The sequence below is a fragment of the Pagrus pagrus genome (assembly GCF_965226575.1).
Source record: "Pagrus pagrus genome assembly, chromosome: 16".
Lineage (NCBI taxonomy): Eukaryota > Metazoa > Chordata > Actinopteri > Spariformes > Sparidae > Pagrus > Pagrus pagrus.
In genome coordinates, this window is record NC_140200.1 from 10,482,905 (window position 1) to 10,508,980 (window position 26,076).

The 26,076-nt window shown below is 43.0% G+C and overlaps 1 protein-coding gene across 9 annotated transcripts in view; it reads left to right on the forward strand.

Moving 5' to 3' along the window:
* nhsl1b (NHS-like 1b) overlaps positions 1-26,076 on the forward strand; it is a 104,384-nt gene that overhangs the window by 65,337 nt on the left and 12,971 nt on the right. For 7 of the 9 annotated variants that reach the window (XM_084378490.1, XM_084378493.1, XM_084378491.1 and 4 more), the window contains exons 2-4: positions 17,863-18,015; positions 22,273-22,400; positions 24,442-24,640. In XM_084378490.1, the coding sequence (XP_084234616.1) occupies positions 17,863-18,015; positions 22,273-22,400; positions 24,442-24,640 (480 nt within the window). Of the gene's footprint in view, positions 1-14,010; positions 14,177-17,862; positions 18,016-22,272; positions 22,401-24,441; positions 24,641-26,076 lie in introns of those variants that run through there. The other 2 variants (XM_084378495.1, XM_084378498.1) reach the window with 1 other exon arrangement.

Sequence of the window (26,076 nt, forward strand, 5' to 3'; positions counted from 1 at the left end):
AAAAATGTATTTGTTGGTGCTCAGTGAAATTCAGCAAGAAGCATTTTATGCATTGTTTCTTTTAGTTTGGAGATTTCTTTTTTTCCTTTTTAATATTGTAATATGTGTAATGAAATTAAAAGAAATCAGAATCACAATAATTGAAGTCAAATCCCAGTTTTGTCATTTAGACCACAAGCTGAACCTGGAGCTAGAGTGCTTCCAGGGAGCTGGTTTTGTCTCTCAGTGTGTGTGTGTCGCTTGCTTGACAAATTGTTGTGATAGATAATCTGGTCAGATTAATAGTGTTGGTCTGAGCTCAGCTGGCTTTTAATTTGGGGAAACTGGAGGCGATGGAGGAGGAGAGAGGAGAGGAGTCAGAGAGAACAGAGTTTACTTAAGGGGGGATCAGGTGTGAGGAACCCTCACAGCACCATGTGTGTGCAATTGAGTTTTACTTAATGGGTTAATTATCACATCAGGACATAACAGCCAGATAATCGGTTGAATCAACAGAGACATTTATCCATATATTGACCCAATGTGTCAAACACAGGGAGGTTGTTACAAAGCTGAATGATTAACTGATAGATTAATCAGTGATTTCTGATTTCTGAAACAACCATTCAGTTATTCAAGAAAATAATCGGCAGATGAAAGATTTGCAATGACAATAATTGTTAGTTGCAGCCCTCATTTTGCTTTTGTTTTCTTTCGAAGTAGATTTTTCATATTCATTTCTAATTCTTGCACCTTTCTTTCTTCACTCACTCAATGAACTTTAACTCCAGTATGCTCGGTGTGTGGTTGTACCCCTGCTGCATACTGCTTGTTAACAAAGGGAGCCTCCTTGAGGTTGGGTCAGTGTATTGCACCAAATGGCAAAGGTGGCTGATATCATCCTGATACGACACGCAAGATCTTTAACTAGCGTGTCTCTAGGATCTCTCTTCCCTCTTTTATGGTTCCTGGTTGCTCATTTTACCTGACTCAGGTTTCTCAGTGCAGATAGTTTAACTGTACATTGGCATGTGACACCTGATGAGAGGCACATGATGAAAAGATCATAGCTGACGCTGCTGAGTTCAAATTAGAACAGGACCTCATGGTATGCATGTATGTGTGAGCGATGAGGGTACTTGTGTGTGTAATTACAGAGGTCAAGTGTCACCTTTAGGGTGTAATGCAAGGAGCGTGTGTCAAAACAGGTCAATCTGGTGATTAATTTATTATTAATGGTGAGAAATTCTGCTGTGTGTGTGTGTGTGTTGGACATATACAGGCAGATAGGTCAAAACCTTCATATTCATATTTTCATTACTTTCAAGTTCATATTTTCATGCTGACAGACAAAAAGTGGTTTGTTTATGCGAGGCATGATGAGCTAAAACTCGCCCGCAGTGGAAAAACAATCCCATGAGTGCACGAGTTCGTCTTAACACTCTGCCACCAGACAGAAAGCAAATGGGATTTCCAAGACTTAATCTGGCCTGTGTATGCTCTAGCAACAGCTTTTGCCCTCTTCTTCAGCCCCAGTCGGTTCAACAGTGGTCATGTTGTTAGTAATTGAAAAATCTAATTGTGCCGTAGTGCAGGATAAGTGCGTTTAAGCACTGCGCCAACCTCAGTCACAGCTCATTTCTTTAATGAGCGCTGCTATTAGAGGGAGCTTTTTTCTACCTCATGCTGCTTCCAGTCTGGTCCTCTGAGGTTTCTGGCCCTGTTTGCCCTACTGACCAGCCTGCTCTCCATCTGCACACAGGGTTACATTCCTGACTTCTAATGTGTGGTTCACAAAAAGTGCACAAAAGTACAGCTTCTTCTTCGTCGTCGTCTTTAACCCATGGAAAATTACATAAACAGCTTTCATTTATGTGGGTACCAGTGATGTACAGGATCATGGATGAAGCTTTGCAACTATTGGTAAAAACAGCTCCCAACTTTTTTGTATGAAAAATGCTCAAAGTGCATCTTTGTTCTAGCCAACAGTCCAGAACCCAAAAACTCTTCAATTACTGTCATAAATGACAAAGAAAAGCAACAAATCGTAACATGTAAGAAGCAAATGTTTGACATATATGCTTGAAAAAAGACTGAAACGACTAATCAGTTATCAAATAGTTGCCGATTCATTTTCTTTTGACTAATCACAAATGTAAAGATCAACAATACAAATTTACATGTAAACCAAAATGTAGGTAAAACATTTTAAAGTGTTAAAATACTACAAAACTACAAAAGAAAATCTGCTTGCTTTGGTCAGGACTTTGTTCCACCATCCAATCCGTCTCATCTTTTATCACTCCAGCTCTCATCAACCACAGACCCCCTCACTGCTCCACTGTGTACACCAGCCTCGGTCTCACTCTTCCTGCCTTCTCCTCAGCTCCAGGCCCCTTTATGTCCCAATCAGCTGGAGGTTCCATTAAGCCTCAGAAAGCAAAGCCAAGCCTCTGAAAAGCTCATGTCCCCCCATAGAGACTGAATGTGGAAGGAGAGAGAGAAGCCGGGGAGGGGTGCAGAAAGTGATTTTAAGAGCCTCTTTAAATCTGTCTCGTTAATGAGTTGTCCTCTCCATGGCAACGTCTCTTTTTCGAGGGTTTTCCACTCCACATGCGTGGATGGATTAGGGTTAAAGACAAAAAAAAGAGGGAAAAATGTAGAGAAAGGGAAACTCCAGCCCTTTTCTTTGCTTGTGAAACCACAGGAGAGGTGGTGACAGTTTTACTCTAATTTTGTTTGTTTATTGCAGGAGCCACATTCCCCGACTGTCGTTAACCTTTTTCAGGGAACTATCCAGGAAGACATTGGAAGGCAGTGTGTGTCGGTTGATGCACACTCTCACCACAAGGTGGCGTTATAATACAGAGAAGCGGAGGGACTCATTCATTGGGTGACACTGCAGCGTTGTTACCCCTTTTAGTTTTAAAGTTTATCACTTGTGAATCATCAATTTTTAACCGACTTTACAGCCCACACAATAAAACACTTATGTGTGTGAGACCACGTCGATCGGATTATGGTAATTACCAAATAGAATTACTTTCCCGTGGATTAATTGCCTATCAGACTGAACACAGCCATTCATCCACACCGAAAAGAGACACACGAGGTGTCACGAGGAATTTAATTTGGAATAATGGCGGTCTTAAATTTTGGGAGTATTTGATCAGGGAGCTGGTCTCGTTTCCCTCGGGGCACATTAGGAGGGCGCACTGATTGCATCCAGGAGAGGTCTGTGCTCTCTATTAATGCCTCCATCCCTTTATTATCGCTCAGATGAGACAGAAGGGGAGGGAGGGTCGGAGAGATAGACAGGGAAAGGAGAGGGGGAGGCGAAGGGGTGATTTATTAAATAAGAAAGGGGGAGGAGGAGAGAGGGAGAGGAGGGGTTGAGTGGATTTTGGAGTCCTGCTTTTTTTTTCCCAGACGAGGTCTCAACATAGGATTATCAATTGAGAAACCCAGGCTTAGCAAGTCCATGTGCGCTCACACACAAATGCATCGCTGAGTCTGTTCGACAAGTTAGATGAAACCACCAATCACAGTGTCTCAGTCTCAGTGTGTGTGTGCGTACATATGTGTGTCTTTTACAGATGAAACTGATCCACATCATCCCATGAACACTAAGCCTGCCCTGAGACATATTTAACCCTGTCTGTCTTTACCCTGGGATTACATCCGTATTACTATTCATTATTACAGTATAACATTTATGTATCATGTGTCTGATGATGGTGATCAGACCATAAAAATGTTGAGGGTTGGAGCACTTCCTGGAGTCAGATTGAATTTCTTATATGTGCTCTTTAGAAAGGTATAAAATGCCTTAATTGTCATGGCACGGACATTTTGGACAATCTAGCCACAATAAGATGGTATCGGGCTTGATGTGTCATGAGTTTTCAAAGGTTTTTTTTATTCTTATCATTATCCCTCATAGTTATCTCTGTATCTTTCTATACAAGGCTCCATTTCCTGCTCTGTATGTATTTTCTGCTACTATGGGTAGTTAAATGATGTTGTGAAGTAGCCTGGGATCGTCGGGGTTGTTGTCCTCATTGTTAAGCAACCACCATTGCCGATGAAAATCTATCAGACGTGACTCAGTCGGAAATGCTGACAGATGAGTTAATGTATAACAGTTTGATCACGTTATACGTTTAGTCACACTGGCCTACTTCTTTCCACACCCTGTGACTCCGATCATCTGACGTTTCCCCGGAAGTTAAAGCAGCAGGGTGACCAAATAAAAATGCACCGTTACCTTGTACAATTACAGATTTGTTTGAAGACTATTAATTTTGAATCTTCAGTCAGTTGTTGTGGATGTAACAAACCAGTTAACAGAGAAGGGATGTAAATTGGATCAATGTTACAGGCCTGATGAACGGTGCCAAGTCCGGTCATGCAGTGTAAATGTGTTGGTTGATAACAACAATCAATGCCAGCCACCAGACCTCGCATCCAACTTCACATCTAACCTCCTGATTGTGCTCCTGCCTCCAGGCTGATCGTCTTGCTCGCTTCCTAAATTAATCGTCATTGGTCAATTGATGTATTTCTGATCGTTGATTGGATGGTTTGGTGTTGTGACTCCCCTCTTCCCCCTCTCCAATTGACCTACTGTAGTTGCTCAGAACTGAGGTGCAATGTGGGAAGTGGGTCAAACGGTGTAGTGTCAATTTTGCTCCAGCGGTGGACGAACTGTAGATAAACATGCATGCACACATTGTAGTTGATATGGCTCTAACCCACTTCCCATTGGGATCCCTGTGTCTGCCCGACACACACACAGCCACAAACACATGCACATTCAGCTTACCCCACTGTAATGCAGGCTAGCCCCAGGTGGCTTGTTGCTTTGTGCCCTTGAGCTACTGGAGGCACTTAACCTAAATTAGCTCAGTCTGTCTCTGTGCCTCTGTGTCGAAGTCAGACAAGACCCTCTCGTCCTCAGTGTGAGATGAGCACTGGGGTCAGGGTAGCAGCAGAGGCTCTGCTTTATACCCGAGCTACAGTGTAAAATAAGGAATATCTGCCACCTCTGCTTACCTTTTTGTTCCCACCGTGCTGATCCTTTTTTACAGGCGATTGGAAATTAAACTTAAGCTGCCGTTTTCATGGTGAATCACTCTTGATTGGAGTGTCAGCTAAATGCCTTCAGTGTAAAACGTGCAGTGAAATATCGCTGCTACTAAATCATCTTGTTAAAGCAAATGAAGTAATATTCCAGCTGCTACCTATTGATCCCTGTCATGGTACCAGCTTGGACATTATTCACATCACACTTTTAATTAAGCCAGTTGTGAGGTTCATGTGTGGGGCTTGCAAGTCTAATATTTCAGAAACACGCACACGCACAAACACTCAAAATGAACGTGGCAAATGACCACAAGCACGACATTCCACAGTGTGTCGTATCTGTGTGTTTGTGTCAGATTTATAGCATTTTGTGTGTGAAGTTAATTATAAAATTGGATTAATGATGGTGTGCTGCCATCACACACACACACACACACACACACACACACACACACACACACACACACAGGCCCTTAGGAGAGACGAGCAGACAGCCCTGGTGAGGAAATGTAGGTCAGTAAAAGCAGCATGGCAGCCAACATATGTTGTGTGTGATGGGATGGATGTGTGTGTGTGTATGTGCGTGTGCATAATAAGTTGTGTGTGGTTACATGCTTGTATGCATATTGACTATAGACTCATGCACATGTGTTGTCTTATAGCCTATATGTGCAGAAACAAAGACACAGTAAGGATAAAGGGTGGATGAATGCAATATAGTAAACTAGACTTCCTGAAAGGTGATGTATGATCAGATCTGTTGTCTAAATGCAGTAGATTGTAGAATCAGCTGCAGGCACACATTCACACATGCACAATGACATTTACACCCATACTTACAATAGCATGCAGAGTGATGTCAGCCTGCTGTAAGCCATTTGAATGCACAGGACCAGTGAGACACACAAACACACTCTGGCCTTGTGGTTATCGATGTGGCGGCTCCTCCTGAGGGTCGGCTGGAGAGTGAGAAGGGCCAGGAGTCAATATGAGTGGAGACAGTTTGGCTGGATGGTAATGGCTCTTAATGCTGTCTGGGGGCTGCCAGGGGTCCGTCTTTATGGTACTCTACCAGTGGCTGGATGGATTTTTCCACTGGGAAATTATTTTGTGATAGCATGTCAGACATGTATTACACCTGCAGTGCCAGACTTTAGAATAGCAATAGCTTTGTGTAGTAATTGAATGCGAAGAAAACTGCTGAATTGATTTTAAGCCAAGGTCAATGCTGAATAACATACCTGTCTGCTGTGGCACAATACAAACATGGAGACATGGGATTTTAGACTACAGTTGATAAATGAAAAGGTAGATAGTTTGGAAAAAACAAGATATACACCAATTTTAATTCAAATTAGCGTAAATATGCGTTCATTTTAAATGCAGGTAAACTCTAAAAATAGGCTTTTACTTTGGTCTCCCTTTCACACTCAATTTTGACTAAACGCTGCTTGAACGGAGACGGATCGAAAAGTATTTCCACACTAGCATACGAATCTTCAACGCCTTTCAGATTAAGTTAGCGTGTCCACAAGGGTGTCATGAATGATTCAATTCCTGCCAATCAGAGCCAGAGCCGATAAATAGCTGTGACTATTAATGTCGAATTAATGCCAAGTGTACCCTTTCCCATCGAGGACATAAGCCAGATGTAAGTGAGTGTTATTAGGTTTTTTTGTCACAGTGATGCTTTGCGCTAAATGCTAAATTATGCATGCTGAGATGCTCACAATTACATGCTGATGTATAGTAGGTTTTGTTAACCGTCATAGTTTAGTGAGTTTGAATGCTTATTATCGGTAACACTGAATAAAAAGTAAAGCAGAGGTTAGGATTATGGTTAGCAGAGGCAGGTACTCTGTTATCAACCCAATTATTGGACAAATGTTCTCGCGATGGCACGAGATGAGAAGTCAGAGATCACCAAACTTGTTACAGTTCATGCTGAGGGGAACATGAATGCATCTTGTATAAAATGTCAATACAATCCATCCAATAATGGCAAAGAAAACAAAAATTGTGGTCTCACTGCTCTGGGCACAAACGATGCTCGTACCAAATTTCATGGCAATCCATCCAATCCGGTATTTGAGAGATTTCAGTCAGGACCAAATTTGTGGACTGACTGACGGACAAAGCCATCGAGTGTGGCTACAAAACGTCTTGGGCCACTCGATTGAAAATTCGTACGCCCATCAAATCACCTGGAAAACAAGCGATGAATGTTGTCCCACCAACCACTCTCCACTTTCAGACAGAGGTCTGTTTCAGTTTCATTTTATTGTCCTGCCAACCTTGTGGAGGGGGGGTTGACAGACCAGTGGGGTTAAATTGCATTAGATTTAAAGCTCTGTTGCCCGGGGGGAATCGACGGTTAGCTACAAATCCATCCTGATACGGACATAAAACGCCTCAAGTTAGCAACAACGCTGCCACCCTCTCCGAAGGCACCAAAAGCTCAGGCGTACAAATCAGCCTGCTCGTAAAAGTAACAGCATTTAAACTCCCTGCTCAACTGGCGGTAACATTTTAAGTGTGACCCGCCCTTTATTGTACTGAAGCTAACATTGGGCCATAAAAGTTGGCTTGTTAAATGAATGTATAGGAAGGACTTATTTAACGGTTGCACGCCTCCTTGTCAGTTTGTGCTCTTCCAGCTATTAGTTGACTTTGGCTTTTCTTGTTTTGCTACCATGCTGAGGCACAAAGTCATGCTCAACAATGTTTTTCAGCACAGATTAGACTCTAACGCAGTCTCGCCTGTCCACATGCTCAAACAGAGGTACATGCATCTGCTATCTGTTCTCTCTGTCTTGCCTGTCTCTTTTATCCTGGCTTGAATTTCAAAGGGGGTCGGTAGGGAGCGCCCGGGTCAGATGCCAGGGGAGAGAAAATTAGGCATGACCGCCAAGCCTGCTGGGCCTTTGTGTTTGTGTTTATTCTGTATAATATCTGTTTTTATTGAGCCTCTACTTATGGATGTTTTGCATCCACACTCGATCTATCTCTCGCTTCTCACTTTATCTGTTCCTCTGCCCTCCACCTAAGACTTTTCTCTCACAACCGCCTTTATCTCCCTTCTCTTTTGTCTCTCTAAACGCTGCCTTTTCTATCCTGCCTCGCATCGCTACTCAGCAAAATGGCTCCGCTGCTCCTACCGCATCAAAGTCTCTTTCAACATTTTGCGGACGCAAACTTTGCTTCTCTTTCTTCGCGTCCTTTGTGCCAAGTTTTGCTTTTGATACCATCTCCATTTTTGTCTCCAGCATTAGTATTGTGCCTCCTTTATTCAAAGACATTTCTCTGATTCACACACACGTCAAGCTGTGTGAGAACAGCTACAGGGTGTTTGAACAGAAAACAACAAATATACGTGTGTGTGTGTGTGTCACCACATCAAGGCTAGCATATGCACATGCATTTGCTTGTGAAAAAGAAAACACGCACAAAGATCAGAGGCTGATTATGTTAGTGACGGTGTGTACATGCTCAGGGCGACGTCTGCAGGGTTTCACCCGGACTTGAGGATTTTTCTCATGGATCACAAAGGAGGAGCAGCCTATAGAGGGAGGCCCCACTGCCTTTTCATTGAGAAGAATAAACCCTGCGTACTCACAGACACACTCACAGAATGCAGTGGTTTTCATTGCTGACTTGAATTCACGTAAAATCTCCCCAGTTTATGCTGTTTTTTGCTTTTTTCCCAGGGACCTTTAACTGAATTGAAATCACACATTCCCCTGTTTTGCACCCAGCTACACACTAAAACCGTTTCACAATAATGGCATGTTTCGAGCCACTACAGTAGGTTAAAGTATGTTTGCCCCCTTCATTCTGACCTCTTTTAACCCCACCGTATTCTGCATGTAATCATGCTAATGGTCTCATTCAAAACCACCAAAAACAAAGCCTTGTCTTGTCAATCCATTGACTTTCTGATGGTAAACAGGGAGGGCTTTGCCGTCTGCATTGACGACAGTCACTCAAACTGAGTCGTTGAATGACTGGAGTGTTGTTGGGTGATCTGTGTGTGTGAAGGCAAGTCGTTTGTATGTGCACTTTTCATTAATTGAGGGCAGTTATGCGATGCAAGATTGTCCGTGTGAATGTATAGGTTGTGTGTATATGTGTGTGTGTGTGTGTCTGTGTGTGAAGGAATCCCAGCTGCTTCAATAGAGTAGGTCAGACGGAAAGACCAGGGGGTGAGGGAAGGAAGGAGGAGGGAGGAGGGGGTTACCCAGTAACTGAACTGCTGAACAGACAGAAGAGCGAAAGACAGAGAAGAGAGACAGCAAGAGTTTGGTGTCAGAGAGGGGTCATTCAGGAAGTGCTGGAGCTTAGTGAACTTGTTTTTGTGTTGCGCGGGAACTTTACCTCGTGCTAAAATCATTAGTGCCAGAAAAACAGCTATCGCAGCTCGTTTACTCAGCCTTGCCTCTCTGTCACCTTGGTTTCAGTGTGTGTGTGTGTGTTATGTTAAAGAGAGAGTTGTGTTTATTCAGGAGTGAGTTTGAAGTTTAACTTTGCTTAACTGCCTTTTTAGGAGCGCTGTGAAGAGTTGTTTCCTTGTTATCCACGTTGACCTTTTTCATATCAACATCATCAAAACACTACTACTATTACATTTCACCAGTACTGTATTCATGCCATATCCCACATCTGTATTAGTGTGAATAAAACGACAGTTAATTGACAAGAAATGCTCAGTTTGTAAAGAAAATCCTGCATTTAAATATGGTGTTTGATCATCGTGCTGTACTACTACATCCGCTCGCCCCCCCTCACTCTTTCCTGATAGATTATTCATGCCTTACTCTATATCTGAGAGAAAAACTGAAGCGATCGGATTCCCATTGACCCCTGGTGCTCCGCTTTCATTCACAGAGATGTAGGGATGAAAGAAAAGGGGGAAGGGATGAGAGAGCGAGCATGTTGCTCTACATGCTATAAATTATAGATTTTCATTCACAGAAAAAGAGAGAAGGGGGAGGTGAAGGGAAATGTGGTGTAGAGTATTTATTTATTCATTTGTCAGGGTTTGTGGTACGTTTCCTGTTTGAGACATCCGAGCACAAACTATTAAGTTTACTTTTCAATGGTTTTTATATTTTTTTCATCCCATGATGTGCAAATAGAAAATATTTGTGGCCTCTATTCTCTTTTTCACAGGGTTATAATCTAAAATTGGGTGTTTTGTCAGTGTCTTAGGCCAAGTAGGCAATAACACAACATCTTCTTGGTTACTTGAGATGCTTCTTTGTCATATTTTTTGGAGCAAGTATGTATATTATTAATTGAAAGTTAACTGGAATTGAAATACTGATGTCGCACACATGTAATTGGGAATTTAGTGCCTTCTAGTAACAACTTAACTTCGTTACGTGTTCCACGATGCTGCACCCCCACAGATGCAACGCGTCCCAGTTTTTCTCACCTCACATTTTCCTGCTTATCTCCACCTTGCAGGTTTCCAAACTATTAAGGGGAAGGTGTACAAGGTCAGAGCGCGAGAAGAGAAAGCGAGAGACGGGGAAGAGGGGTAAAATCAATACAGTCTAGATTACATTAGCCGTCATGAAAGCGCTCATGTCTGAGAGAAAGACAGAAGAAGCAGAGCGTGGATGGAGAGGGAAAGAGAGGGAGAGAGATTTGACATTAGCGGATCAGGTAGAGTTGAGGGATTTTAGGGGGGTCAGCTTAGCTCTACCTTCTTAAGTCCAATTAAGAAAAACAAAAGCTGAGACCTGTCAGATGGGGGGGGGGGTGTGTGTGTCTGCGAGTGTGTGTAGATGTCAGATTCAGGCACTTTGGGAATTTGAACGGATGTTTGATAGACTCCGATATCGAACCAGAGAGGGAGGTGTGTGCTTTGGGGATTGATCAAACGATAGAGTCAGGGCTGGAGGGAATTGCACTTCGGTCTGGGATAGAAACAAACAAAAAAAATATATAAACTAGACTGTGTGCGGAGAGATTTTGTGTAGCTGCGCCAGGTTGATGGGGAGATCCAAGCGAGGTGTGAAAGCCGAACAGGGAAGATGACAAAAGGGGGAGCAATGACAGGAGGAAGAGCAGGAGCCCTTCATTAAGCTCTCCTTTATTATCACTCTGCCACATTCACCCCTGAGTCTTAATAACGCCTGGTGCAACAAGACATGTTAATTATTCACAGCACCCCCCATTTTCTCTCTTCCTTCCCCGAGGGTCACTGCCTTTCCTCGTGTACCTTTCGCTGGATGTTCAACAAGAAGAGATAATCGCCGTCTTGCCACAGGCCCCAACACTAACGAACATGTGATGAGAGCTTGTGTCTGAATGCTAACGATTGCTTGATGGTCTCATCAGTTTTATTACCGGTATGAATAATTAAATGGCTACAATTACAACGCAATTAAGCCAGAAAGTAAATAGAATGACTGTCGGTCATAAAAAAAACAAGATATTTAAGAACGTCTCCTTCGAAATATGGGAGCTTGTGGATTTTTCACATATTTTATTGATAAGTTATTGATCGTTGCTGTCCTAGGTTGTTTGCCAATATGTTATTTTAAGGATTACGTCTGGGTTGTAAAAAGGAAAGAAAAAAAGCCAACATCACCTCGGCTTTGGTAAACAAGATTTATTAATTGCATAACTGAGGGCTAATATGAACAGGATAGCTTGCTAATCGTGTTCATGATAATCCCTGAGGTTTGTCAGGCTAAATAAGCTATTCCTCTGAGGTCCAAGCTTCATCCACTGAGTCTGCACGCTTCCTTCATATGAACAGATGAAAGATTGATATTGTCTGGGTTGGGGTATATGGGGGGGGGGGGGGGGGGGGGGGGGGGGGGTCTTCCATCCTTCACTGGGAATAGGAAGGATGTATGGACGTATGGCTGAATGGACGGATAGCTCTAATCCTAGACGTGGCCTAGATTAGAAGCCCTCCTTCGGCGGATAGAGTTGTTGACCTGTCTGTCACACTGTGCATGCGTGCATCTGTGTGTGTGTGTGTGTGTGTGGACACTGTCCTGAGAACAATAGGCTCTTTAATGAGTGATGCTGCTTCGGCTCGCGTCTGCATAAATGATCCTAATACTGTACGCGTGCCAAACAGTACGAGATGGAAGCCAAACAGCGTCTACTGACAGAACGTGGAGACAGACTCTCAGGCCGACATGTTGACCTGAGTTAATCCCGAGTTTACCGTCACTGTTAATGGGTCCATATTGCTCCTGAAGTGGGTTAAAAGCAGGGCTCAAATTTATGATTTTTTATTGTTGTTGTCAATTGTTTTACATTTATGGAACTGTTTAGTCTGTGGGATGTCAAAGAATAGTATAAAAATGAGAACATCATCATCATCATCAACATCAACTATTTTTTATTGAGGCAAAAAGCTGGAATATTGCACCGATATCCTGATATTAGCTTTAATTAGTAAATCAGTGTCTGTGTGGAAGCCAATGATAAGTCCTCACAGCAGTGTTTCATGAAAAGGAAAAAGAATTTGACATTTATAGAGACACATTAGTCGCATTTAGACCTCTATAACTCAAGGACAAGAGCAGCCACAAATAACTGTGAATAGACACTTAACAGCGTACAGTAGGGTGATGATAGTAAACAAATACACACACCGACAAATCAAAGCACACTTCAGAGTCGGGCTGAAAGCTTCAGATGACCGTGGTCTGTGGGGAGAGTGGAGGAGGGGGAGGGATGGAGAGGGGAAACCTTTTTACCCACAAATTCAAGGATCATTTGCAGTCCCATTCAAGCTCTTGTTGCAGCCCTCCCTCCCTCCCTCCCTCACCCCCCTCCCTCCCCTCTTCAACCATTTGCACTGAAAAGAAATACGGTCGCAGAGGGAGGGCCAGCCCTGCCTTTCTGGGTGTGTGTGAGTGTGTGCGTAGGTGCGCGTATGCGTGGGTTTGAATGGGTGGCTGCCAGAGTGTGTGCGCGCGATAGATTGTGAGCGGATTGGACAATGGGAGGATTGTATGTGATCTATATTCATGTGGCACAGATTCGGTGGCCATGTGCGCACACAGCAGGCTGAGAATGATCAGACGGAAGGAGAGGGGTTGATAGAAAACATCCAGAGAGAAGAGAAAAATTATTTATGTAGAGAAAACTGGCAGTTTTTTTCTGGTTTAGACAACAAAGTTGGCCAAAAAAGATGTTTTAACAAACCATAAAATGGTACTAAATGAGATCAAACAACATAAGCTTCAGTTCTTGAGTGTCTTATTGTAGCTAACGATGTTTCTGGTTTGCATGACACTCTACATGCAGGTGGAAGCTGCATCCTCCTGAGAGCTCCTTGTTAAGAGCTCAACATGTTTCCTCTTTAAGGATGTGCAAGCTGCTCGTGTAGGGGTGGCTGATAGTTTAATTAGATGCACAGATATTCCCCGGATGAGTCTGTCGTAGAGGTGAAGGCGGCAACACGCTGATCACTTTTGCGAAAGCGTAGCTGGGTAGAAAGTAAAGGAAAGGAGGAGGGAGCGGTTGAATGAAATGAGATTCGCTCTTCACGGCAAAATGGCATGAGTGTGCCCGTCCGTTCTAATAAAGCATGTTTAACTTTCAGCTATATTCTGAACCCCGCTGAGGAAAGAAGAACGAGAGAGTGTAGAGAGAGCAGGACAATGTGAGAGAGCGACTGATGATGAGAAATAAAGGGAGAGGCAGCCAGAACTCCTTGGTAACCAAAGCACAGAGGAACAGAGGGGCCGGTCCTACACCCCTCCTGCTGTGTGTGTGTGTTAGTCTGTGTGTATGTGTGTGTGTGTGTGTGTGTCTCCGAGGACTGGACCGCCTGAGGGAGGAGTGATGGTGCTGTTGATGGGGGGGAGTGGCGGACCGTGTGTGTGTGTGTTTAGAGAGGGGAGATAGGGGTAGAGGCTCATTGTCGGCGTAGTAGACGCTCACACTCACTCGAGCCGCCGTGTAGTGAGAATGTGAGTGGAGAGCGGACACCAGCGCTCATTCGTGCCGTCTTTTTGGGGGGGTTGGTGCCTTGTAAGGACACTTTTTTTGTAAGAGACAGACGCACACTAAAGCGGAATAATGGTGTTTATCGGGACCTCGTTAAAATCTGTGATTAAATACTTCAAAAGGAAGGGTAAGATATGTTTACTCATCTTTTATATTGGCCATTAATGTATCACATGAGTGGTTTGCACTGTTTTGCATAATTTTGACAGGACGTGTGAGTGTCAAACCTAATTTCAATAGCCATTTTAAATATCTCCCTTGAAGGTTTTCTGTATCAAAGGTGGGCACACGTCAGCTTTAATGATCCGAGTACAATCTTAGTAAAACTACTGTTCACCTGTGGGCTTTTTACTTCTACTGCTGATCCCAGAGACAACCCTCTGTTGCACCCTGTTACCAGGTAACCACCGAGCCAAGACTTCACAGAGGCGGCTACTACTAGCACTAAACGACCTGACGGTATTTGTAAAGGTGGCAGCTGGAAGCACTTAAAGTCAAAGCTTGGCTATTAGAAATAAATGGGCCTGAAGTTTCCCAAATGTTTATTTAGTTCTAAATCTTTCACCCGATTTGAGCTTGATATCAAAGGAAAACACACTAGGTCTGTGTGCCGTGCATAGATTATGGAGGATTAGTTAATGCTCCAAGACTATTATTTGATCAGTGGCTGTGTATTAAGCATGCGAGGTATAACAAAGACCCGCTTCATGCAGGGCAAGCTGCTTGTGTCCGATTTAATCTCAGGTGTATTTATAGCATGTGTGTGTGTGTTGCAGTCAAGGCTGAGGTGATATTGTTAATCATTAGCTCAGCGTTTTTGTACTCCTCACATCTTAACTTGCCATCTTGCACATGCTTGCACTTTGCTCCTGAAGAGACTGAGCCCCCCTGCGGTCCAGGGGATAGTGAGCTCCACGCTGTGCAGGGCTCATACGCTCAGCTTTGTCATAATATCAAGAGTGCACAAAGGTTTTGGACGTGAAAGTACTTGAAAATTATTTTTTTTAATACTTTTTACATTATCAAGAGGAACTGTAAGGGGTCATATTCCTTAAAATAAAGACTTTTAAAAACTATGTTATATCTGAAAAACTGACCTTACCCAAGTCTGTGCTGACCTTTCTGAAACGAAAAGTTGTATAATACATGAAAGTCAATGCTGTATTGGCTGCTGGGTGATTGGGGGCCCAGTTCAGGAGCGATACAATCACTGTTATCGATCCTAACAGCTAATACTTCTGATCCGTGTCCCTGTGTGTGCATACAGATGCATTTTCCAGGGGTTACTGTGCTCAAGCCTTTAGTTCAGATGCACCTTGGAGCCTTTTTGTGTAAGTTTTCAGGAGGCTGTTTGCTGCCAGTCTGTGTTTGTTATTGTGTGCAGGGAGAGCTGGGATGTCAATGGACAGAGGGATTAGTAGCCTTCTGAAAGACTTTCGCGCCACAGTCCGGTGTGTGTGAGACTGTGTGTGTGTGTGTGTGTCGAGGGGCTAGAGGGTATTGTGGCACTGAAAGGCCTGATGTGGAGACTGATGCAGAGGGACAATACAGGCTTTGTGTCCACAGTCCCCATGTCCTTGGTCTCCTATAGCCTGGTCGAGGTCTATTCAAACCCCATGGTCAGAGACAAGGGTGGGGGTGGGATACCTGTGATGATGAGTGTGTGTGGGAGAGCAAGACATTGAGAAAGGGGTCTCACAAGAAATGAACCTTATCCATCCTTATTCAACCAGGCCAAAAGAGCTGGTATGTTGCTGCCTTGCTCATAGGTATGTTTTGAGTTGTTTCGGACTGGGAGATCGAAACCAACGACCAGCTTGTTTTTTTAACCTTCACGTTTCAAGTTTCGTCTGAGTTGTCGCAACTGTGTGTGTTTCGGTTTCGTGCATGTCATCGGTACGGACTCAAGGGAGATTTGCCTCGTGATGTGTTTGATTGATTATTCTGACCAGTGCAGACAGCATGTGTAACGACACGGGCAGACGTTTACATACACGCACTATCTGGCAGTTTGCACTGTTGGACTCAGGCTTGCTGTCTATGTGTAATCCTAGCATGTAACACGTGTGTAGGTTTGAGGGTAGCAGCGAAATTAGAAAGAGGGTCCATACCAATTCACCACAGACGTCCTAGTTCATGTCATGGGCTTTCTTGGAAAAAATCGTGTAAAAACTTCTATTAAATTCATGGGAACTTGCAAAATCCTATACTTTTACTCCAAATACTCTTTTACTTACTATTCTAATACTTATTTAGTTCTCAGTATATATTCTAACTTCTTTGACTAAATTTGCTCTTTTGCTGACTGCTCAGTTTACTTGTGTGATTTTCCTGTGTACATATTCTATGAGCATTGATGGAGGGAGCCTGAGGACCGACTGATTACCAACAACTGCTGCACTGTAGCTGTTGTGCATATGACAAGCACAGAACTTGACTAACAATGACCCCTCTCCTTTACTAGACCAGCAGTTAATGGCTGCCCATTCCTCCCCTTGACAAACTTGCCAGTCTCCTATAAATCTATCCACAAAACTGAATAAACTTTGCTGTACTCTTTTATGCTGACGTAAAAGCAAAATGTGATGAGTCTTTAAAAAATGCTCAGTGTTGATGCCTATCAGAGGTTATCTGTATATCAAAGCAGTTACACACCGTCTCGCACTTATTTCAACGACCACTTTGCGGTCATAGGACCCCACCCTCCACCTCTACCTCGGAGGTCTTATATCCTCCCCCGACACACACACACACACACTCACTATGCATCCTGCTTTGGCTCATTAGCACCTGTGAAAAAGCACTCAAACACACCGTCCACAAACTCCCAGCCCCTTTGCATGTCCCGTCCCCTTCCTCTCCAGACATCTCCCTCAGTTCAGTCAGATGGACATGTTGTGATGGTCAGGACAGGGACAAGCAGATAGCAGTCTTAACTAACATGTGGCTAAATGGAGGTAGTCCTACATCCACGGTCTCCAACTTTGGCTTGGATACGCTCACTTGGTAAGCCGAACTTTCGGGTGTTGTGTGTTTGTGTCAGTCGATATGGGTGTTTACAGCTCAGTTATTTTGCTAAAACTTGTATTCAGAGTGGCTGACGAATGCAGTATGGGACTTAGCTTCAACTCCTGGATAATCCGCATTACATGACACCGCCAGTTGCAGGGGAAACAAAGAGAAGCATCATTATGTTTATTTATGTCTTTGATGATGTCTGACTGAGAAAAATGCTCAAAAAACACAAAGAACAAGGAAAAAGAGTGGTTTTCACAGTGTCAGCTGTGTATGTCTATCTGAGATTTAGCAGTGTGTTAAATGAGTGCTCGGTGTTAGTGCCTGCAGTGTTGGTATGTTACCTCATGATTTCTCTAAGGACATGTTAGCTTGCCTAAAAGTTAGCTTTTTTAGGTTTTCTGTGGCATGTTTGAATTTCTGAGCTGGACATCATTTGGTTAGTTTTTCCCTCCGATTTCCTCTTCATCCCTCCTCCCCCTCTGACTTGTGTGGCCTTCTGCGTGATGTCTCATATACGTGTCGTGTTGTTGGTGTGGAGTCTGACACCTCAATGCAAAGCACCACCTTCCTCTTCCTCTTCTCTAAACACATCCCCTCAGTAGACAGTATACCATAGGGTTGATCTTAGAATTAGTCTTGATTATCTTTTGCTTTTTTCAGTTTGAAATACAACACTGTTCTTGAGGCTATTGCCTAGTAAAAGATCATTCAGGAGATCCACTAGGGTCAATACAATTGTAAATATATAACCAAAGATAAACTAAATTCCTTAACCTGATCTGTGTGTCTCTGCAGCCGTGTCTAACCTGGACGAGGAGAGCAAGTGGACGGTTCATTACACAGCCCCGTGGCACCAGCAGGAGAATGTCTTCCTACCAGGCAGCAGGCCGCCCTGCGTAGAAGACCTCCACCGCCAGGCCAAAGTCAACCTCAAGACTGCCCTGCGAGGTAAGGATCATTCAAATTGAACATAACATCCATCCTGGGTGATCCAGTCACAAGTGGAGTGCAGCGCTAAGTATGTCACTTCATACCTGGCATTAGGACGCATCACCAATCGTGTCTCCCCGCTCCATATCTGCACATAGACACGAACATTGCAGGGGCAAACGGACAAACCTTTACATAAAAGAAGAAATAGCTTAGTGTAAAACATTTCTTTACTCATAGACAGTGTTTCACATAGTTTATAAAATTTCTAATAACTCAACAAGTCACCAAATAACAAGATTTTTTAAAAGAGTCTGGGGACTTTTCTCCTTGGGTGACAAAGAGGTAGCCTATATTGGTTTTTGTTCACTGGATTTGTAAAATTTTACACGTTTGATTTCTCGCCATGCTAAATTTCAAGTGCAGGGAGTTTAACTGATTAAATGACTGTGTCTGAGTGATACTCATAAATATCTCCAATGGGTCATTAACATCCGTATCAGTTGAATAAAACAATATACTCACTCTGACGAATCTCACTAGTGGGAGCGTTGCTGGGCGTCATCATATTTGTCATGGCATCAAGGTAAAGATCAGCTGCGTTTGTCCACAACGTTGTTAAAATGTCCCAACCTGTAATTTGTGCTCAGCCCAAAGTTTAGCCAACAACACAACAGTGTGAGATCTTCTTCCTGTTTGTCCAGTGTACTTAGAGAAACGCAGACAGCCTTGTTGTCAAACAAACTCAAAGACTCACAACAGAGTGACAAATGTTCAATATTCTCACAACATTCCCACAACAGGAAGTGAGAAGACTAGTAAATCCTCGCACCTGTTAAGTTCCTGGGAAAGTTGTGTTTTCCACTCATGTCTAAGATAACAGTTTGAGAGGCAGGTGTGAGAAAAGGCTTAGAAGTGTGTGCCAATGGGTGTGTATGTGTGCTTACGTGGGTGAGTGTGTTACTGTGAATGCTTGTTTACATGTTAGGGTGTCCTTGTGTACCTGCAGATAAAAAGGAGACTGATAAAGAGAGATAAGAGGGGAAGGGCTGGTTGTAATCTGATGCTTACAGTGTGTAAAACATGAGTCACCTACAAACTGGAGGTGTTCTCCGTCTTTCCCATTGTTTGACCCCTGTGCTGTATTTTACTTCCTGCAATATTGATGTTGCTAGGTACGCAAACACCACCTGGGAGGTTGCATAAATTCAGCAAACCCCCCTAATCCTGTCACCGTGCTATCATCCTGTCACCACCACCCAGCCCCAGGGGTCCTAACTGAAAGACGACAGGTGTCCACTGAGAGCACCTGTTCTGTCCATTTGAGTCTTGAGGAGTGTTTTAGCTCCTTGTTGACAATAGAGGTCACACACCCAGCCTCAAGGAAATGGATTTAGTCTTTTTTAAACTTCCATAATATACATTTGTAATAGTAATAACTATTTCTATAAGATACATTATCATTTTGAGGTTATATCCTGAAGCTCTCATGCACGTGTAACCAGTCACTAAATCCAGTGCCACCAGCATGAGCATAGCAAGGTACACAAGTCCAGCTTTCTGCTCTGCAAAGCAGAATAATCAATAACCAATCAGATGGCAGTGTGCATCCACACTCACATGGGTATCAGCTTATGTTTTGTGGCTGGTCTTTTGCAGGCGGACGGCAGTTACAGAAAACGTGCCAACAGGTCGAAATACATCAGCTAGGTTACGTAACATGTAGTTTTTGTCAATAAAATCCAGAGAATTATGCATTAGCTGTCCAGTCTGACAGAAAATCAAAGACAGTGTCATAATCATGATCTCTTCTCATCATAATGAGCTTCACGTGTAGCACTGATAGATAACTTAACTAACTTTAAGAAAGCTTTAATTTATATTTTTAAGCGACAACCCAAAACAATATGACAATGTGAAAGGTGTCGCTCGTCATTTGTGGCCTGAACTATCACCAGAATCTGCAGCTCCCTGCTGCTTAATGCAGCTTTTATAGAGAGTTGCAGTTATTTTTTTAGCTGAGAAGCTGAAGCTTCACTGTTTTGGGTCACTCTCACTGCTCTCATGGTGTTGTTTTTGGCTGTTTTCAGTCAGCAATAAAGCTCTAAAAACCCACCAAACAGAAGAAAGACACAGTTGGTGACTAGCTGCAACTCCCTCTGGAGTTGTTTGAGACCAAAATGAGAGTTCAGAGAAGGCAAATTTTGGACTTGAACACCACATGAACGATATTGTTGCTGTACAACAGCTGTTTGTATAACTCTTTGTCAACAAATTCATCATATCAACTAAAAATATGTGTGAATTTTGTGTTATGTGGCCCACAAGTAGCCAAAAACAGTTTGTGAGTTTGAAGGAAAACAGGCCTTGAAAGTTCACATGGGCCATTAAAGGTGCTGGAAGAATAGAAATTGAAGTTTTTTTATATATATATTTTAAATGTTTTGTCTGTGAGCCATTGTCAGTGTTGTAATTCATTTCAAACTATCATGTGTTTGATCCTTAATTTTGAGGAAATTGAGCCTGTAAAGTCCTTGAAAAGTCCTTGAATGTGATGTACATGAAGGTGTTATGGCAGGTGGAATGAAAAGTTGCACAACAAATCTTAATATACAATATGTCGCTTGCACACCAAAGAAGAAACAGTGAAGGTCATTGGGTCAGTGCTAATTTTAAATCATCATTATGATTTGCTACAGGATACTCAGGCTCCAAATAGCTTTGGTTTTCCATATTTTACATTATTCTGCAGCTTCACTGACTGTCTTGCATCATCTTTCTTTTGGTGCCTCTCTGTGGCACCGAAGAGACACCACAATGTTTAGATAATTAGTATTTGCACATTGGATTTACATGCCACCGTACATCCTCGCATAGTTTTATAATTTTTTCCATCCTCAACGTCCTTCATTCTTTCTGCTCGTCTTCTCTCATGTCACTAACCGGTCCCCTCCCTTCAGTTCTGCCTAGCAACAAGCAGCGCCAAGCTCATCAGCGCTTATTTATTTTTATCAAACGTCCCCAATCACGCAACACCAATCATCTCAACAGCTCCGCTCCTCGTCATCATCCTCATTATCATCATGCTTTCTAAATCCCTTCTTCCACACCGCTGCCACATCAGCTTGTTGTTACAGTAGCTACCTTTGCCAACCCAATTAGGTTCCATTAACTGACAGTATTATACATGCACCAGTGTGTCTCTCCACAGAGACGGGCTGTAATTAGCAGTGGAGATAGATGGGCCATGAAAGGGATCAAAAGCAGCATCGTTGAGGTGCTGGGAGCGATGTGGTACACATGTGATGTTCACCAAAATGGATTTTGATCGTGCATCACAAGCAAGATAAAAGACCAGGAAGGTTTTACATTGGGTTAGATCAGTGATAACACTAAACAATCATTAATGTCTGTAAAATGTCTGTTAAAAAAAATGCTCATCACAGGTTCCCAGAGTGATACCTTCAAATCAGTCCAAAACCCAAAGACACTTTATTTTTTTTATTATAAATTACAAAGAAAAGCAGCAAATGAAGCAAACTTCCTTCTTTCTTATTGGAAAAAGACGAAAAAAATCTATTTTATCAGAAATGTGTAAGCTTTCTTTATCCTTAAAGTGAGGGGCATCAGCTCACGCACACAAAACCCTTTACTGTGCCTGTTGTTAAGGCAGTAGACGTAGTATTATGTGAACTACCTATAATTAGCTCCTAAAAGACGAGACAAAGGACGCATTAGTAGATATTTGCAGAGGGGGAAAGAGAGAGATGATGTGCTAAATGCCCCCTGAGAGAGACGGAGAGAGAGGGGTGTGTGGTGGAGAGAGAGGGGGACAGTTCTGCCATCTGTGTGTGACAGACTGAAACTGATACCCCCTCCTCTCTTTACACACACACATTCATATATAAACTCTCTTCTTATCACGCATTGGCATACACACACGTACATCGCAGCCCCGTCACAGCAGGTGGCGGCGAGAGGAGGTGTGAGCGGCGCTTGGCAGCATCCAACAGGGCCGATGCTCACGTGACTGACAAACTGACACATATTACTACAATCCAAGTCTTTCTCTGTCTGTATGCAACATATGAATATTATATCTTTGAAGGGAAATGAAAATATATATCGTCTTAGGTATGGGATTCAGTGGATTTCAAACTATCAAGATATATATTTTGTATCATGATATCGTCTTAAAGATGCTGTGATATTGTGTAAAGGCTGCATCACCCAGCCCTGATGACACGTTTCTCTGTTTGTCCGTCCATCTTGCAGAATGTGACAAGTTGAGGAAAGATGGTTTCCGGAGCTCTCAGTACTACTCTCAGGGTCCCACCTTCTCTGACCCCGCACAGTCCACCAGCAGCCTGCAGGACGACGAGGATGACGACATTGATAAGAAGGTACACATACACATAAACACTGCACGCAAAGACACACACATAGCTGTCGAACTCACCTCTAGTGACTTTAGCAGTGTCAGTCTGCCCTCTAGTGGTCGGACACAAAAGTGCATGTTTACTTGAGTTACTTCTCTTTCTCCTTTCGTGACTTTACTTTTTTAACAACTTTGCTGTTTGACATGTTGCTAATCAGTAACATCAGATTTGTTGTAGGTTACTAATGACACACAGAGCACAAGCACAACGCCTAAGCTAAAATTATGATAAAGTAAAGCTGAATTGATGTTGAACATTTCATCTAATTTTCTGACCTGTTGACATTTTTCATGCTGTGTTAAATACACAGAAATAATCAATACTTGTTGGCTTTTGTTGTTTCTCCATTATCCTCGTCTTTCCTCTACACTTGGTGGGGCTGTTGTTTGTCTAAAGCCACAGTGCTGTAACTTCAGGAGGTGTGTGATGCACAGAGAGAGGCAGACATGGAGAAATATCAGACAAACATTATTATTAATTGCTTTTTTTACTGGCAAACTATTAGTGCAGTATAAATTGTTTTACAGCCAGCAACCTCTCCTCTCCTCGTCACATGAGGGCTCCTGAATGGGTCTTTCTCTGTTATTATCTGAGTCTCCTTTGTCCCCCAGAGCCCCTCAGTGGCAGCGTTTCATGCCTGCTTCGACCCCCCGTGACCTTCATGACATGCTGTTGTCTTTCCAAACCATTGACTCCCATCTCTCTGTCTTCTTTACGCACGATCAATCCAAACCAGTCCCCTCCTTCTCTCTGCCGTCCTCTCCCTGCCTATTTTCTGCAGTTTGTCCCCCTCTCCTCCCCGGCCACTTCCTGTTGTCCTGAGGCCAGTGAGCCTAACATTGCCTGACAGCAGCCTCCAAAGGAGAAGCGGGGCTCCTGGTTGAGTCACAGTGATGCAAAATAACAAGCCATGCTGACCACCAAACTATTGCTCAGATCCTTTCTTTACGTCCCTCCTCTCTATTGCCTCTCCCAATTTGTCCATCCATCCATGTAAGGTTTGCAGGGAAGCACTAATAGCCATCCAGTCTGATGTTTGGGACTGTCAGGGTAAACAGTAGTGGACCCAGGGAATGGCAGCCGGATGTATTTGGTAGATTCTGGACAACTTTATTCTAATTTTTAATCCCTGATCAACGAAAATCACACCAAGGATTTCCTACCAGCTGCTGACGGAAAAGCTCAACCTGTTCCAGATGCAGCCAGGCGAATTTTGGGTGATGCAGTGAAAGTCTGCTCCTGGAACTGATCTATAATCAGAACAATTTTGGATCATTTCCGTTCTCTCTGCTTCAAATTCCTGTGATTCAAAACAACGATTTCAAATCTCATATGGACATTTAACAAACTTGAAATTGCTGCTTTTTTACCGACTAACAGCTCAATTTTGAGCCTGCAGTTATACCTTTTTGTCTGTTGCCTCTCTGCAGTAAATTCTACCTCAGGACCGAGAGCCGTTAGCGTGTGAACACAGTTTAATGCATGAGTGATTTTCTCTCTTCCCTGCTGTCGCTCTCATGCTTTTACCCTGCCATCTCCAGCCGCTCCGTCAGTTGACTCTGATAGATGTTTGTGTGTGTGTGTTTAAGTGTTTCCATTTGGGTTTGATCGCTTGTGAAACATGTTTACAGCACCACAAGCTACTAAAGGTCACAGCAATGCAATGTATTATAGTCTGTTTGTGTGTGTCGGTCTATCCCGTACAATCTGTCAGTTATACTTCTTGAGAATTAAGGTCTATTCGCACTCACATTTGCTTCTGACTTTTTTACTTGCTCCAAATTAATATAAATACATCTTTGTTTTCCTTTGCCTTTTTATTATATTCAATCTGTCTCACTTCTGTCTCATCTGTCTTTCTCTCTCTGCATCAACTCTCCTCTTCCTTCCTTCCTCAATTATCTGTCACTGTTATTCTTTTCTCATTCCTTGTTTCTGTTATCTCTCTCCTCTCTCTCACCTTTCCTTTCCCTTCATTAACCACTTCTTCCGCTTTCTCATCCAGTCCACAGCTTCATCGGCGGAGGACGACAAATCTCAGCTCTCCATGAGGAGCCAGACCCCCCTGGGTGAAGGAGGGGAGGGGTCCGAGGTTGACGGGCAGGTGGTATGGACCAGGGCCCCGGTCCTCCCCACCCCAGAGGAGAAGATGAGGCAGACGGCCAAGGCCGTGCCTACGGACATAGTCGCTATCAACGTCACAGGTATGACCTTGGCAACCGCAATCATTTGACCATTTTGTCCATCTCTTAACCACTAGTGAGTAGCGACCAATCCCCATCAGTCCTAGTAGTGGAAAACAAATCTCCAGGTCCTCTAGTTCCATATTGAAATGCAATGAAGAAAGATCAAACTACTATAAGTCATTCATCCCTGGTGTCTACTCTGTAACATTAACCTCTCACCAACAATCACACATTTCGTTTTGTTTGTCTTAAAGGAATTTTCTGACATTTTTGGGCATTTACTTGATTTATGTTTCACTAAGACTTATGAGAACATTAATATCCATTTCATATATGTGAGTTTAACACAGGGTTGAACAAAGTCTTGAAAGTTTTGAAAATGCTTACTTTTATCTTTTAAGTTCTCAAGGTTAGGATTATGCAAATATTCAAATATACTCGGAAAAATGCTTGATATTTAACATAATCAGGTGTTTTATTGAAACTCATCTAAACAAGTGTGTAAAATAATTCCATAAACTTAATTTTTTGCAATTGCATTTATGGTAACAACTTAGATGTGATGATAAAGGCATTGAGAGTTTGGAAACATCAACCTGAAATATCTACTCATCCAATTCTCAGTAAGGCAGCAATAAAAAAAAAACAAATGCGCCAAACAAGCAAAATGTCAGACTGTTCCTTTAATCAACCCTCTGCGGCTAAGTGGATACAGACAAATCAATTACTGTATCCACTCATCCACAGAGGAGAAAACTGTATGTGTCAGTCACGGATGTCTTCCTCTTCTACTGCATCTCTCTGTCTATTCTCTCCTCCCTTCCTGCTTCTTGGAGGCTGACCTTCACCTTCCTTTATGCGTGTGTGAGCGAGCGCTTGTGTGTGAAAATCGTTTGACAGCTTATCCAAGGGTCAAGGCTTTTCACCGACTTGATGTCGGATCACAGGGCGTTTGACAGATGAACACTCGTACACAGCAAAACGTGTCGACTCAATTCCCCTGTTAGCGTGTCACATTTTTCAGAGCGATCTGCCCCACACAAACATAAAGGTATCACGTCTCATTTAGCCAGTTCTGATGATGAATATACGAGCTTGTCTGATGTTTCACTCGTAAAACATAAACCCACATCAGTCAGATATCTTGTATGAGGTGTAAAAAAAAAAAACAACAACAGCACAAAATGGCAGCTCGGTATCAACGTCTGCATTTTGCTGTTGTCAAGGCCAATATAACAGCGATCCTTTCATCCTTTACACACTAATGAGTTCTTAATGTGGTCCCAGTCCACACAAATCACTGCTAACTTCATCTCCTGTCACTTCAGATTACCGAGAAAGACGGAGCAAAACACACACACAGACGCAAAGAGAGATCAGGGAATTTTTCTGTCGCTTTGAGGAGGAACGTGATAGACACTATCTGCCCTCATATCAGTCTCTTTTTCCCTAAC